This window comes from Pelophylax lessonae (assembly GCF_965119305.1).
Source record: "Pelophylax lessonae genome assembly, chromosome: 3".
Classification (NCBI taxonomy): domain Eukaryota; kingdom Metazoa; phylum Chordata; class Amphibia; order Anura; family Ranidae; genus Pelophylax; species Pelophylax lessonae.
In genome coordinates, this window is record NC_138770.1 from 609,892,506 (window position 1) to 609,907,738 (window position 15,233).

At 43.2% G+C, this 15,233-nt stretch overlaps 1 protein-coding gene across 1 annotated transcript in view; it reads left to right on the forward strand.

Moving 5' to 3' along the window:
* Positions 1-14,935, forward strand: part of TAF1A (TATA-box binding protein associated factor, RNA polymerase I subunit A) — a gene marked incomplete at its 3' end in the record, with an annotated part of 51,691 nt that extends 36,756 nt beyond the window's left edge. The window contains exons 10-11 of the mRNA XM_082250982.1: positions 11,101-11,255; positions 14,847-14,935. Coding sequence (XP_082107108.1) covers positions 11,101-11,255; positions 14,847-14,935 — 244 coding nt within the window. The remainder of the gene's footprint in view (positions 1-11,100; positions 11,256-14,846) is intronic.
* Positions 14,936-15,233: the final 298 nt, after the last annotated feature.

Here is a 15,233-nt window from a genome sequence, read left to right on the forward strand (position 1 = left end):
AGTGTACAATGCCTTTAAACATAATTAAGTGCCATAGACTTTGTTCCATCCTCGGACTGCAAATGCAGATTAGTGGTATGATATACTGTAGAGATGAAATGTTCTATTTGTATGTTACACAAAAATCCAATTTTTGTTTTTTTATATAAAATTCAATGCTGTTTTGGCTGGAGACCTGCAAAAAGGACCACACACACACACACACACACACACACACACACACACACACACACACACACACATATTTTTCCCCCTTCTCTAGCAGCAGGCAGTTCATTAAGAATGCTTCACATTTTTTGAAAGTTGATCAAGTTACTGAATATAACCATGCCTAAATTTATAACTTGCAACTCTGATTACAGTGCCAGATGTAGCAGGTCATTTCTTCAGCCAGAAAAGCATTGGATTTCAAATAAAAACAAATTGCTTTTTGTATAACACATGCAAATACAGAGTTTTTATTTTCTGCCCTATATCATACGGTTAAACCACATATACAGCTGTGAGAAATGTAGAAGTGATGCCACAGGTGCATTGGCTGAGCAGGGTCCATCTGCTCCCTGAGATACAGGAAGTGAAAGTATAACGCCACACCCTAACCAAATATGTTTCTTTTTTTCACATTAACTTTATTCAGCATGCATTGTACATTGAGCAGGCTAACCCTTTATTTTCTTTATTTAGTCAAACGTTGCAATACAAACAAGTGTAATGGTGGAACATAAAATGACAAGGTACTAAGCACACAATGTTTAAGGAATAATATCTCTGGATAACCACAGAGCACGAAAATTTGGCGGAAACATACAATATAATGGTATAGGAAGCATATAGTTCGATAGTGTAGACCGCACAGAGATGCCATTTTTACAAAAACAAACATGTCAATTAACCAATTGAAGAAGTATTAAGTTGGCCGGCGACAAACGTGTCAACCGGCGGGCAGAACCCCTTTACAATAAGTGCGTGTGTGTGTATTACCGTTCAACAGTTTGGGGTCACTTAGAAATGTTCTTTTGAAAGACAAGCATTGTTTTTTTTTTTCCAATGAAGAGAACATTAAATTATTCGGAAATACAGTCTAGACATTGTTAATGTGGTAAATGACTATTCTAGCTGGAAATGGCTGATTTTTAATGGAATATCTACATGGGTGTACAGAGGCCCATTTCTAGCAAGCATCACTCCTGTGTTCTAATGGTACATTGTGTTAGCTAATTTAAAAGGCTAATTAATGATTACAAAACCCTTGTGCAATTATGTTAGCACAGCTGAAAACTGTTGTGCTGATTAGAGAAGCTGTAAAACTGGCCTTCCTTTGAGCTCGTTGAGTGTCTGGAGCATCAGCATTTGTGGGTTCGAATATGGCCAGAAAAATAACTTTCTTCTGAAACTCAACAGTCTATTCTTGTTCTGAGACATGAAGGCTATTCCATGCAAGAAATTGCCAAGACACTGAAGATTTCCTACAACGGTGTGTACTACTCCCGTCAGAGAATAGCACAAATGGGCTCGAACCAAAATAGAAAGAGAAGTGGGAGGCCCCGGTGCACAACTAAGCAAGAGGACAAGTACATTAGAGTCTCTTAGATGCTTCACAGGTCCTCAACTGGCAGCTTCATTAAATGGTACCTGCAAAACACCAGTCTCAACATCCACAGTGAAGAGGTGACTACGGGATGCTGGCCTTCTAGGCAGAGTGGCAAAGAAAAAGCCATATCTGAGACTGGCAAATAAAAGGAAAAGATTAAGATGGGCAAAAGAACACAGACATTGGACAGAGGAAGATTGGAAAAAAGTGTTATGAACAAACTAATCTAAGCTTGGGATCATTGGATCACACAGAAGAACATTTGTGAGGCGCAGAACAAGTGAACAGATGCTTTAAGAGTGCCTGATGCCATCTGTCAAGCATGGTGGAGGTAATGTGATGGTCTGGGGCTGCTTTGGTACTGGTAAAGTGGGAGATTTGTACAAGGTAAAAGGGATTTTGAATAGGGAAGGCTATCACTCCATTTTGCAATGCCATGCCATACCCTGTGGACTGCTCTTGATTGGAGCCAATTTCCTCTTACAACAGGACAATGACTCAAAGCACACCTCCAAACTATGCAATAACTATTTAGGGAAGAAGCAGTCAGTTGGTATTCTGTCTGTAATGGATTGGCCTGCGCAGTCACCAGATCTTAACCCTATTGAGCTGTTGTGGGAGCAGCTTGACCGTATGGTACGTAAGAAGTGCCAATCCAACTTGTGGGAGGTGCTTCAGGAAGCGTGGGGTGAATTTTCTTCAGATTACCTCAAATTGACCGCTAGAATGCCAAAGGTCTGCAAGGCAGTAATTTCTGCAAATGGAGAATTCTATGATGTAAGTAAAGTTTGAAGGACAAAATTTATTATTGAAGGAAAATTTTTTTATTTAAAATAAAAATCATTATTTCTTACCTCGTCAATGTCTTTTTTATTTTCTATTCATTTTGCAACTCATTTGATCAATAAAAGTGTGAGTTTTCATGGAAAACATGAAATTGTCTGTCTGGGTGACCCCAAACTTTTGAATGGTAGTATGTATATGTGTTTGTGCACTTTACTAACATGACAGTGATCCAAAACACGCATCTGAGGTCACTGTTACATTCCTGAAGAAGACCAGGGTGAAAGGGATTTAGTGGCCAAGTAGGTCTCCTGATCTGAACCCAATCACACAACTATGGGGAATTCTGAAGAGAAAAGTTGTGCATCACTCTCCATCCAGCATTCAGGCTCTAAAAGAGGTAGTTCTTGAGGAATGGAAAAAGATAGTTGTTTCAATATGTCACTAACTGCATCTAGACATCTGGTAACGAAAGGGTTCATTTATATTGGGACAGAAGGGGTTCATGTATATTGGGTAAGGTAAGCTGTGCATATATGTTAGGGCAAAAAGGTGCTAAAATTGTACAGTAGAATCACTTTTTTTTTTATGTCAACATTGACCTGCGGAGCACCTTCTCCCACTCCACTGAACTCTGTTTAGAAATTGGTCCCTTATTGCCTGTACCAATGAGAGAGAGAGAGATCTGTCCCCTCAATTTCTGCTTCAATGAGGGAGACAGAAGGGTCCCTTCTTTTCCTGTCCCAGTAATAGAGAGCGAGAGAGAGCGCCCCCTTACTTCCTGTCCCAATGAGAGAAAGCAAGAAGGGTCCCTTCACTTCCTGTCCTAATGAGAGAGAGAGAGCAAGAAGTGTCCCTTCACTTCTTGTCCCAATGAGAGAGAGCGAGAAGGGTCCCTTCACTTCCTATCCCAATGAGAGAGGCAAGTCCCTTCACTTCCTGTCCCAATGAGAAAGAGAGAGGTGTCCCTTCACTTCCTGTCCCAATGAGAGAGAGATGGATCCCTTTACTTCCTGTCCCAATGAGAGAGAGAGAGACGGGTCCCTTTTTATTTCCCGTTCCAATGAGAAAGCGAGTGAGAGACGAGTCCCTTCACTTCCTGTCCCAATGAGAGAGAGAGAGAGACGGGTCCCTTTACTTCCTGTCCCAGTTAGCGAGAGCGAGAGACGGGTCCCTTCACTTCCTGTCCCAATGAGAGAGACGGGTCTCTTCACTTCCTGTCCCAATGAGAGTGAGAGAGACGGGTCCCTTCACTTCCTGTCCCAATGAGAGTGAGAGAGACGGGTCCCTTCACTTCCTGTCCCAATGAGAGTGAGAGAGACGGGTCCCTTCACTTCCTGTCCCAATGGGAGTGAGAGAGACGGGTCCCTTCACTTCCTGTCCCAATGAGAGTGAGAGAGACGGGTCCCTTCACTTCCTGTCCCAATGAGAGTGAGAGAGAGAGACGGGTCCCTTCACTTCCTGTCCCAATGAGAGTGAGAGAGAGAGACGGGTCCCTTCACTTCCTGTCCCAATGAGAGTGAGAGAGACGGGTCCCTTCACTTCCTGTCCCATTTAGAGAGAGAGAGACGGGTCCCTTCACTTCCTGTCCCAATGAGAGAGAGACGGGTCCCTTCACTTCCTGTCCCAATGAGAGAGAGACGGGTCCCTTCACTTCCTGTCCCAATGAGAGAGAGAGAGACGGGTCCCTTCACTTCCTGTCCCAATGAGAGAGAGAGAGACGGGTCCCTTCACTTCCTGTCCCAATGAGAGAGAAAGAGAGACAGGTCCCTTCACTTCCTGTCTCAATGAGAGAGAGAGATGGGTCCCTTTACTTCCTGTACCAATGAGAGAGAGAGAGAGACAGGTCCCTTTATTTCCTGTCCCAATGAGAAAGTGAGTGAGAGACGAGTCCCTTCACTTCCTGTCCCAATGAGAGAGAGAGACGGGTCCCTTTACTTCCTGTCCCAATTAGCGAGAGACGGGTCGCTTCACTTCCTGTCCCAATGAGAGAGAGATGGGTCTCTTCACTTCCTGTCCCAATGAGAGTGAGAGAGACGGGTCCCTTCACTTCCTGTCCCAATGAGAGAGAGAGAGACAGGTCCCTTCACTTCCTGTCTCAATGAGAGAGAGAGATGGGTCCCTTTACTTCCTGTACCAATGAGAGAGAGAGAGACGGGTCCCTTATTTCCTGTCCCAATGAGAAAGTGAGTGAGAGACGAGTCCCTTCACTTCCTGTCCCAATGAGAGAGAGAGACGGGTCCCTTTTACTTCCTGTCCCAATTAGCGAGAGACGGGTCCCTTCACTTCCTGTCCCAATGAGAGAGAGATGGGTCTCTTCACTTCCTGTCCCAATGAGAGTGAGAGAGACGGGTCCCTTCACTTCCTGTCCCAATGAGAGTGAGAGAGACGGGTCCCTTCACTTCCTGTCCCAATGGGAGTGAGAGAGACGGGTCCCTTCACTTCCTGTCCCAATAAGAGTGAGAGAGACGGGTCCCTTCACTTCCTGTCCCAATGAGAGAGAGAGAGAGACGGGTCCCTTCACTTCCTGTCCCAATGAGAGAGAGAGAGAGAGACGGATCCCTTCACTTCCTGTCCCAATGAGAGAGAGAGAGACGGGTCCCTTCACTTCCTGTCCCAATGAGAGAGAGAGAGACGGGTCCCTTCACTTCCTGTCCCAATGAGAGAGACGGGTCCCTTCACTTCCTGTCCCAATGAGAGAGAGAGAGACAGGTCCCTTCACTTCCTGTCTCAATGAGAGAGAGAGAGACGGTCTCTTTCCTGTCCCAATCAGAGAGAGAGAGACGGTCCCTTTCCTGTCCCAATGAGAGAGAGAGAGACGGGTCCCTTTACTTCCTGTCCCAATGATAGAGAGACATGGTCCCTTGACCTTCTGTCCCAATGAGAGAGAGGGGTCCTTTCACTTCCCGTCCCAATGAGAAAGAGGGGTCACTTTACTTCTTGCCCCAATGAGCGAGAGAAAGAGGGGGGTCCCTTCACTTCCTGTCCCAATGAGAGGGAGAGGGGTCCCTTCACTTCCTGTCCCAATGAGAGAGAGAGCGAGAATGGTCCCTTCACTTCCTGTCCTATGAGTGGTGGTGGGGGGTTGCCTCACTTGCCGGCCCAGCAACACACACAGAGAGATAGAGAGAGAGGTCCTCTTACTTCCTGTCCCACTGAGGGAGATAAAAGGGACCCCTCACTTCCTATCCCGTGAGAGAGCGAGCTTGAGGTTCCCTTACTTCTGGTCATCCCGATTTTGCGGAAGAGGGAAGGGTTCTCTTGTTTTTAGTCTCCCACATAGCACCTTTCAGGTACTTCACCCACCTCCCTCTTTGTCACTCTCCTCATTTGAGGCACACTGCATTTGTCTTTTCTCTCCAGTTTCTCTAAGGATAGCTGTGATCTACCGCCCCCTGGACCAACATTTAACCATCAACCTTTCTTGATGACTTCTCTGCCTGGCTACCCTACTTTCTCTCTTCTGAAATCCCCAAAATCATTCTTGGCGACTTCAAAATCCCTAATAATACAAACACTCCTGCCACTTCCAAACTTCTTAGTCTAACATCCTCCTTTGACTTGAAGCAATGGATACATGCTTCTACTCACTCTCAAGGCAATATTCTAGACCTTGTTTTCTCCAACCTATGAACTCTGTGCAACCTATAGAACTATTCTTTCCCTCTCCCCTTGATTAGTACCTTATTAGTTTCACTCCCTCTCCTCCACCCCCTCTCCCTCCAACTGCCATACAGTTACCTGTAGAAACCAAAGTCATCTCAACCCTTCTCTTCTCTTCTCTGTTACCGACCACCTCTATGACAATATCTCGTCCATGTCCTGCACCAACCTATCCACTTCTGTCTAGAACGCTTCACTTTTAGCCTCCCTGTACACACTGGCCCCCTCACTACACATGGAATCAGTCCCTGACCCCTTCAACCTTGGCAAACAGATAACACTAGGAGTCTGAAAAAGTATAGCCGTGCTCTTGAGTGCATATGGCGTAAGACTAGGTCTCAGATTTCAACTAATATAAATCTGTTCTCTAAAAATACAATTACAGTCTCCACGCTACCAAGCAGACCTATTTTATCACTCCCATAAACAACTTATCATCCCATCCCTGGCAACCCTTCTCTACCTTCAACTCTCTACTTCGTCCTCCACTAGCTCCACCCACAAACTCACTCACTACCCTAGAGATCACCAATCACTTCAAACAGAAGATTGATACAATTTGTGAGGAGATTTCTGCTGTTCAGATACCTACCATGCTTTACACTTCATGCCCACAGGTACAGTCGCTACTTCCCCCCATTCAACCCCACCACTATGAATGAAGTTGCTAAACTACTTCCTAACATGCAGCTAACCACCTGCCCTCTGGATCCTGTTCCCTTGCAAATGCTACGTTCACCCTCTGGCTCTATTCTACACCTTCTAACCCACATTTTCATGCTATCCCTCTCTTCTGGCATCTTCCCCAACTCTCTAAAACATGCACTAGTCAGCCCCTATAATTAAAAAGCCCTCACTGGACCCAACCAATCTTCACAACATACGCCATTTTTTTCCTTTTTTCCCCTTTTTATCCAAACCCCTTGAACGTCTGGTCTGCAACCGACTGAGCAACCACCTTGCCAAGGAATAGCCTTCTTGATTCACTTCAGTCTGGATTTTGGCCTCAACACTCCACAGAAACTACTCTCCTAAAACTAACAAACGATCTACTAACGGCCAAAACCAATGGACACTATTCTGTACTCCTACTCCTGGACATTTCTGTTGCCTTTGATACGGTTGACCAACCCCTCCTCCTCAAAAAACTCCACGTCTTTGGTCTCCGTGACTTTACTCTTCACTGGTTCTCTTCCTACTTATCCAGCCAGCCGCACCTTTAACGTTCCTTGCAATGCTACTTCCTCCTCTTCTCTTCTTTTCTCTGTTGAGGTCCCCCAAGGTTCTGTTCTTGGACCTCTCCTATTTTCACTCTGCACCTTCTCTCTGGGTCAGCTGATAGCCTCCCATGGCTTCCAATACCATCTCTACGCTGACGATAACCAAATCTACTTATCCACCCCTCAGCTCACTCCCTCAGTCTCCTCACTTATCACTACTTCACCAGCAGATATATCAGTCTGGCTATCACATCACTTTCTCAAACTCAATCTATCCAAATCCAAACTTATAATTTTTCCTCCACCACGTGCCCCTTCCCCTGATCTCTCTGTCAAAATCGATGGCACAACTATCATCCCATGCCCGCATGCCAAGGTCCTAGGTGTAGTCCTGAACTCTGAACTCTCCTTCAAGCCCCACATCCAAACACTGTCCAAATCTTGCCGCCTCAACCTCCACAACATCTCCAAAATACGCCCCTTTCTAACCAATGACAAAACAAAGCTCCTAGTTCACTCCCTGGTCACATCGAGCTTCAAATTTTGCAATTTCCTTCTCGTTGGCTTACCTCTGCATAGGCTATCCCCCCTTCAATACATCAGGAATGTTGCTGCCAGACTCCTCCACCTTACCAATCGCTCATTGTTCGCTACTCCTCTCTGTCAATCCCTCCACTGGCTTCCGCTCACCTAACAAATTAAATTCAAAATACTAACATCTTACAAAGCCATCCACAATTTAGCCCCCAGCTACATCACTAGTCTAGTCTCAAAATACCAACCTAGTCGCTCTCTTCGTTCCTCTCAAAACCTTCTCTAGCTCCCTCGTCGCCTCCTCCCATGCTTTCCTCTAGGACTTTTCCAGAGCCTCTCCAATCCTATGGAACTCCTTACCCCAATCTGTCTGATTATCTGCTACTTTATTAAATTTTAAGCGATCCCTGAAAACCCCTATCTTCAAAGAAGCCAGAAGGGGTTTTCTTGGTGTCTCAGGCCAAGGGAATGGGACTTTATGGGCAAGTAAGTATCAATTAAACAAGGTGAGAAATTATATATATAAAATAAATCTATCAATTTATTACCAATATTACATAGGTCAAAAAATAAATAATATCATCTCAATGTGAGCATTGGTGTTGGGTATAGGCCCAATGTGAGGAGGATGAAGAAAGAGTAAGGATTCTAAATTGAATCCGTGACATAAGTGTTATTTGTGACAGTTTATGGATCTTGTCTCTGTGTATCCCGTGTATGTTCAGGATTAGATGATTCACAGAGTTTCATCCATAAATTCTGACGCGTTTCGGCTGTATTAGCCTTTATCAAAGTTCTCTGTCACCCAGCTGTAATATATAATTGACGATATTTTAATGTTTCCATTGTTTGGAAAATATGCATATAATTAATATATATATAGAGGTGAGTAAATACATACTTTAAAAATCTTGTTTCTGCAAACCAAAATAACATGGAATTTGTATTTCCTTTTTTTCCCTTTTGTGTTTTTTTCTTATTTACTTATGTATAACCGCTGTCTATATAATACTATCTTGTCTCACAAGCAAACCACTCTGGTCCCCTCTACCCTGCACCCGGCACGGAAAGCCCCTGCCCCTTGGGACAGGGGCCATCATTGAGACGGAAAGGGATTTAAGATCTTTCCCCTACACCCGCCGGTCACGGCTGGGTTACTTTCCAGATCTCACACATCCCGTGTCGGCGGCCGAACTGTCAGGACCGGCTCGTGCTGCGCGCGCATCACCCAGGCGCTTGCGCAGTACAATGAGCCTGAGTCACTGACGGAAGAAGCCGACTACGTGCAGCGCCTATTGCGCATGCGCGAGCGGCTTTATAAGGCCGGGGAGCCGGCGTCTACTCTCACTTCCCTCGGAAGGAGGGAACAGGACGGACGTGGCCAGCGGCTGTGAAGGATACCAACCCCCTCCCCTCCTTTCTATACCATACCTCCCTCAAAATGTAAGTTTGGATGGAAGTTTTCTTTATCTTACCAAAGTCACAAATTAAATAAATATTTTCATACACCAAATTGCATTACATGGATATAACCCATGGTCCCCCCCTTTGCAGAAACGGATTACTGGCGGCAGCTTCCCACTTTGGACTGCAGTATTGGGAGAGACATCCCTCCCTCCCTCCATCCAATTCGTTCACAAACCTTGCAAATGTAAGTCCTTTTCCATTTGGGCATTGAATACCCACATGAATTACTTACCAAGTAAGATACAATGTCAGCTATATACATATATTCCCCTCCAGAACCATCCAGGATACCACTAGAGGAACAACATATACCTATATAGAACTACCTCCCAATCTGGATGTGAGTAGCCAACAATGGCAGTATATGACTTTACATCTCGATATGATATGACATTACAATTAATATTAATATATCCTTCCAGACCATGGCACACTACGACTCCTTGCTGCAGTTTTAGAGGAGACAGAGGGATTTATTTTGGTTTGCAGAAACAAGATTTTTAAAGTATGTATTTACTCACCTCTATATATATATATTAATTATATGCATATTTTCCAAACAATGGAAACATTAAAATATCGTCAATTATATATTACAGCTGGGTGACAGAGAACTTTGATAAAGGCTAATACAGCCGAAGCGTCAGAATTTATGGATGAAACTCTGTGAATCATCTAATCCTGAACATACACGGGATACACAGAGACAAGATCCATAAACTGTCACAAATAACACTTATGTCACGGATTCAATTTAGAATCCTTACTCTTTCTTCATCCTTCTCACATTGGGCCTATACCCAACACCAATGCTCACATTGAGATGATATTATTTATTTTTTGACCTATGTAATATTGGTAATAAATTGATAGATTTATTTTATATATATAATTTCTCACCTTGTTTAATTGATACTTACTTGCCCATAAAGTCCCATTCCCTTGGCCTGAGACACCAAGAAAACCCCTTCTTTCTTCAAAATATAGGGACGGAGGCAACACCTACTTGTACCACCTAAGATCAAAAAACCCCACCCCCTCGATCTTCAAAGAAGCCTATCCTACACACACCTAACAACTATTTTCTCCATCAGCTCATCCCCCACAGTTATTGCCTTTTGTTACACTTGATCCTCCCTTCTAGGTTGTAAACTCTAATGAGCAGGGCCCTCTAATTTCTCCTGTATTAAATTGTATTGTCTCCTCTCATATTGTAAAGCTCTGCGCAAACTGTTGGCACTATATAAATTCTGTATAATAATTCACAACTATACGTGAAGTACAGAAGTGCTGTCATCAATTAAAACGTGAGAGAGGGAGAGGGAAGGAGGGCAACATGGCATATACTTTGGGGGGAAGGTTCGCTTTAAGTTGCTTATAACACCTTAATGCTGACGTTCGCCCAATATTTCCTCTCCCCATTCAAAAAAGTATAGCTTGTCTAGTTGGGCATCCCTCCATTCATGCCAACCTCCTTTTTTTTTTCCACTGTCCTCTTTCTGGTCTCATGGTATGGGGGGGTCTTCTTTCCTGCAGTGGTGGGTGGTCCCTACTGGTGCACAGAACAATCCAGTGGGAGGCACCCCCAGGAGGTGGTCTATGAGGACTCGTGGGTAGTGGTTTAGATGACAGAGGATTGATCAACCTGGATGAGAATCCACTATTGGCTATGGAGTGGGACAGCAAGGAGAAGGTGAGCATTGCTGTAAATGCGTTCTTCTTTTCTTCTTCTTTTCTCAACTGGGGGGCCTTCTTATAAAAATGCAGTAGATATTGTACATTGTTTTAAATAAGATTTACTCTAGATTAATGTGAGGTTTTTTTTTTTTTCTTCTTCTTCAGTGGTCAGACATCTTGGATAACGGAGGCATGGAATTCCAGGAGTGACTGGTGGCCATCCTATCACTTTACCCAATTCCAAATGAAGAAGGATTGGGAGAATTGTGTAGAACTCGTCATGAGGAAGGCCTCTGTGGCTGCCATGTTACAGGGACAAGGTATGTGTTCTTGATTTTTCTTGATACAATTATTAACTAACGTTGTTGTGAAATATATATTTAGTGATCTAACACCTTCCCACCCGGTGTTAAGTAAAATGACAGCCTGGCGGGAGCACTGTTGTTCTGGGAGGATGCGCGGCGTGATCTGTCACTGGCTGTGTCCACTGGACACAGCCGATGACTGATCACTGTACTGGCCCACTGCCAGTGTCATGTGTTCGCTGTGACTAATCACAGCAGATCACATGACAGTTGTGAACAATAGATGGTTTCCTTTAATGCCATCCATTGTATACAATTGTGTTGCTAGCTGAGATTGGTCACAGTGATCACATGGTACAGACAGGGCCAATCACAACCCATCTGTACCATTTGATTAGCTTTGGCTAATCACAACAAAAGTCACTGAATGAATCAATTTCATTCAGTAAAATTGGTTGCTTATACCAATGAAAATCACTTGTTTTAAGCAATCCTGCAAAAAAAAATAAATAAATAAATAAATAAAAAATCCTAATTACTTCCCCAGAGTAGTATTATGTATTGCTCTGGTCAGTGTGAAAATAAATCATTGAAAAAGAAACCAAATTGGAAAATTTTTTATTTTTTTATTTTTTCTTTTTACATTGTCACCAGTCAGTGTCCCTGATCTCTGCCACACCAGTTATATGAAAACGCTGTACTGCACTGACATGACAGTCCAAAAAATTCCAAAACTCACCATGCCTCTACTACCTTGAACAGTTTTACTTCCCAAAAAGGGGTAATTTGGGGGATATTTGTACTGTCCTGGCATTTTCTGGCAATCAAGAAATGATATGAGCTCTCAGTACATCAGGACTGATCAATTTTCAGAGATATATCATAGTTTGTGGACCCCTAACTTTCCTACAGACTATACAATATACACTGATTTGGGTTATTTTCATATTTCAAGAAATGTAGCAGAGTAGAGTTTGGCCTAAATTAGGAAGAAAGATTATTTATTTGCAATTTTTTTTTTTTTTTTGCAGGAACTAAACTGTATGTTGTGGTGTTTTTTTTTTTTAAACTTTGGTCTTCTTTTTTTGTTTATTTAGCAAAAAATTAAAAACCCTGTGGTGATTTTAAATACCACCAAAAGAAAGCTCTCTTTGTGTGGGGAAAAAAAAAATACAAATTTCATATGGGTACAGTGTTGCATGATTTTCATTTTGAATTGTCATTCATTTGTTTTATTTTCTCTGTTGAAAACTCAATAAAAAGATTTAAAAAAAAAAAAAAAAATGTGAGAGCGCTGAAAGCTGAAAACTGGAGTGGGCAGGAAGGGGGTGACAGTGCCCGGTATTGAAGTGGTAACAGAGTCTTGTATGTTACCTTCAAATTAAGGAATAAAGTTTTAATGCTTACTGCTGATTGGAGAGGTGTAGTGTGGACTTGGGGTGGAGAGTGACACGTCGAACAACTGCAGAGCGACCACAGCTTCTACACAGAGAGCATTTTTTTTCAGCAGCATGCTGGCGGGTGACAGGCTTTTCTACTTTGGCTGTTTTCTAAACAAAATAAACCCTAGACTTTGACCACTTTTACTTTGATTAATCAGGATTTTATTTAGCTGATTTTAACTGGGAATTCAGTTGGGCCTTTAAAATGAAGGCGGTGTAATGGGAGCAATATTTGGGCACAGATGATTTCCTATCCAGCGTCCAGTCCCCAGATAGAATAAAATTAACAACTTTTATTGTGATGATTGTTTTGTTTAGTTTGGCTCCTTATAGAGCAACTAAAATCCTATTTTCTATAAATATCTATCTGTTGATATCATCTTTTCTGTAAAGTTAGGCTGGGGTCACACATATGTGATTCCAGAAATCGCATGTTGATTTGCACCGCATTGCAGTGCACACCACATGCAATGTCTGTGCGATGCGAATCCAGCCATACAGTTTGTATGGCTGAAATCGCATTTGCAGCAAAATAGTGCAGGACCCTTTTTTGGTCCTCACTGAAATCGGATCACATAGGTGTTCACACACATGCGATCTGATTTCACAGTTCGCACCACATTCTGCTGCAATCTGCTAACTGATTTGGGGGTATCATTAACTTTCTGTTGACACCTGCGGCGGTTCTCGGAGCAGTGTGAACTGCCTGCGAGTATGATGCGATGCGAGAACCTGCACAGGGATCACACTGGTTCCTGCATCGCATGTGTGTGAACCTAGCCTCAGAGACACTTTTACTTGAACACACACACACACGTAAAGGTTATTATTCCTCAAACACCATGTTATAACTTTCCCTACATCTAATGACCATTCGAAAGGAAGCTTTTATGCCAATCTACTGATATCAGTACTTTTGTGAAGGTCAGTGATTCACTGTCTTCTGATCAAAAAAAGTAGTATACGGACCCCACATTGCTCAGTTGTTCCTCCTTTCGATCCCAATTCATTACTTTGTCCTGTGGAGCCTTTAAAGTAGGCAAGGGGAACTACTGAGTGTAGTGGTGGACCACAGGGATTTGATAATTCTGGAAGGGTCTGTTTCTAAGTAGACTTGATTGGGTGATTTCTCTTCATCACATCAGTAGTTCTGAGGCATGCTGGGAGAGGTAAGTATTCTTAAGCCCCGTACACACGCACCGATTGTCGGCCGAACGATCGGCCGTCTTTTGTCCAGTGTTGTTGTGTTGGTTGAAATATGCTCTAGACAGCATACGAATTTTGTCGGCCAACAACAACCAACTGCAGAAGTGATGTCATGTTCTGGTCTACTTTTCGTGTGTTTTTTCTTCTCTGAGTATGCCCAGTATTGCTCATCTGATGTTTGTCGGCCGAAATCTGTACTGACTGACGAACAATCGGCTGTTCTGTTGTTGGCCAACAAAAATTTTATAGCATGCAGACCTGATTTTGTTCGGCCGAAAAGTCGCAGTCGGTTGTCGGAAGCATCATACTAACAAGCCGACAATTGGCCGATCGGACGTTGGCCGAACATTTATGGCCAACAATCGGTACGTGTGTACGGGGCATAAGTATTTTCTTTGCAAGGATATCTGTCATGAGAAATTTCATTTTTGCAACCATTTAAAAAAGTAAACCTGTTTATTTCATTATTTTAAATAGCGGTTTGTCTGGAGTTTCACTTTAAGGCTCGCTTCACACTGCTGCGATATGGTTTGACACCATTTTTAGTGCAATTATGTAGTTTCCTGAAAACCGCTCTCAGCCTTTGTGCAGGAAGTGGGGCTGGTTCTTGGTGGGGGGGGGGGGGGGGGATTGTGCAAATCTCAAAATGCCGTGATGGATGGGTATCAGTTTGGACAAGTGATGGTTCCTAGGCAGGCTGCATTTGCAGTGTGTTAAATATAAAAGGGGGGGGGGGGGGGTCTAGATGATAATCCCCCCAGCCAGGAAGCGAGCTCTTGCAGACGTGTTGCAGCTTCTGAAGCACACTGTGGAATGCTCACTTTGGTGCAGTGAAACCAAAGTAGTCTATTTCAGTACAGGAGAGGAGCCTATACAGCTGTGCAAGACTGAAGGTAAGGTGAGACTTTAACCCTTAAATTTGTAGCAATGTATCATTTTTTTTTCTTTTCATTTCTAGACTGCAGTTACTTTTTATCGGTGTACCAGTTGGGGGACAACAACCAGAGAAAAGCCTTCGATCGGGTGATAAACCTTTTGAAGATGTGACTGGAACTCCTGACTGCTGCACATTGCAATTGAATGGAATCTCTTCAGTTTTCTGTAGGAGAAACCCTGCTGTGAGCCTGTTCTAAGGTTCTTCTGGCTGATAGACTTGCTCCCTGTTCTTATATGACAAATAAGTATGTTGGTTTGGGTGTGCATTGATGCTTTCTAAGTGGATTAAAGGAATGTTAAACCGGCTCTGTATTTATATATTCTTTTTTATCCTGTCACTACGTGCATATATATATATATATATAGAGAGAAGTGACTTTATAGGCAATCAACAAACATAAATATATAG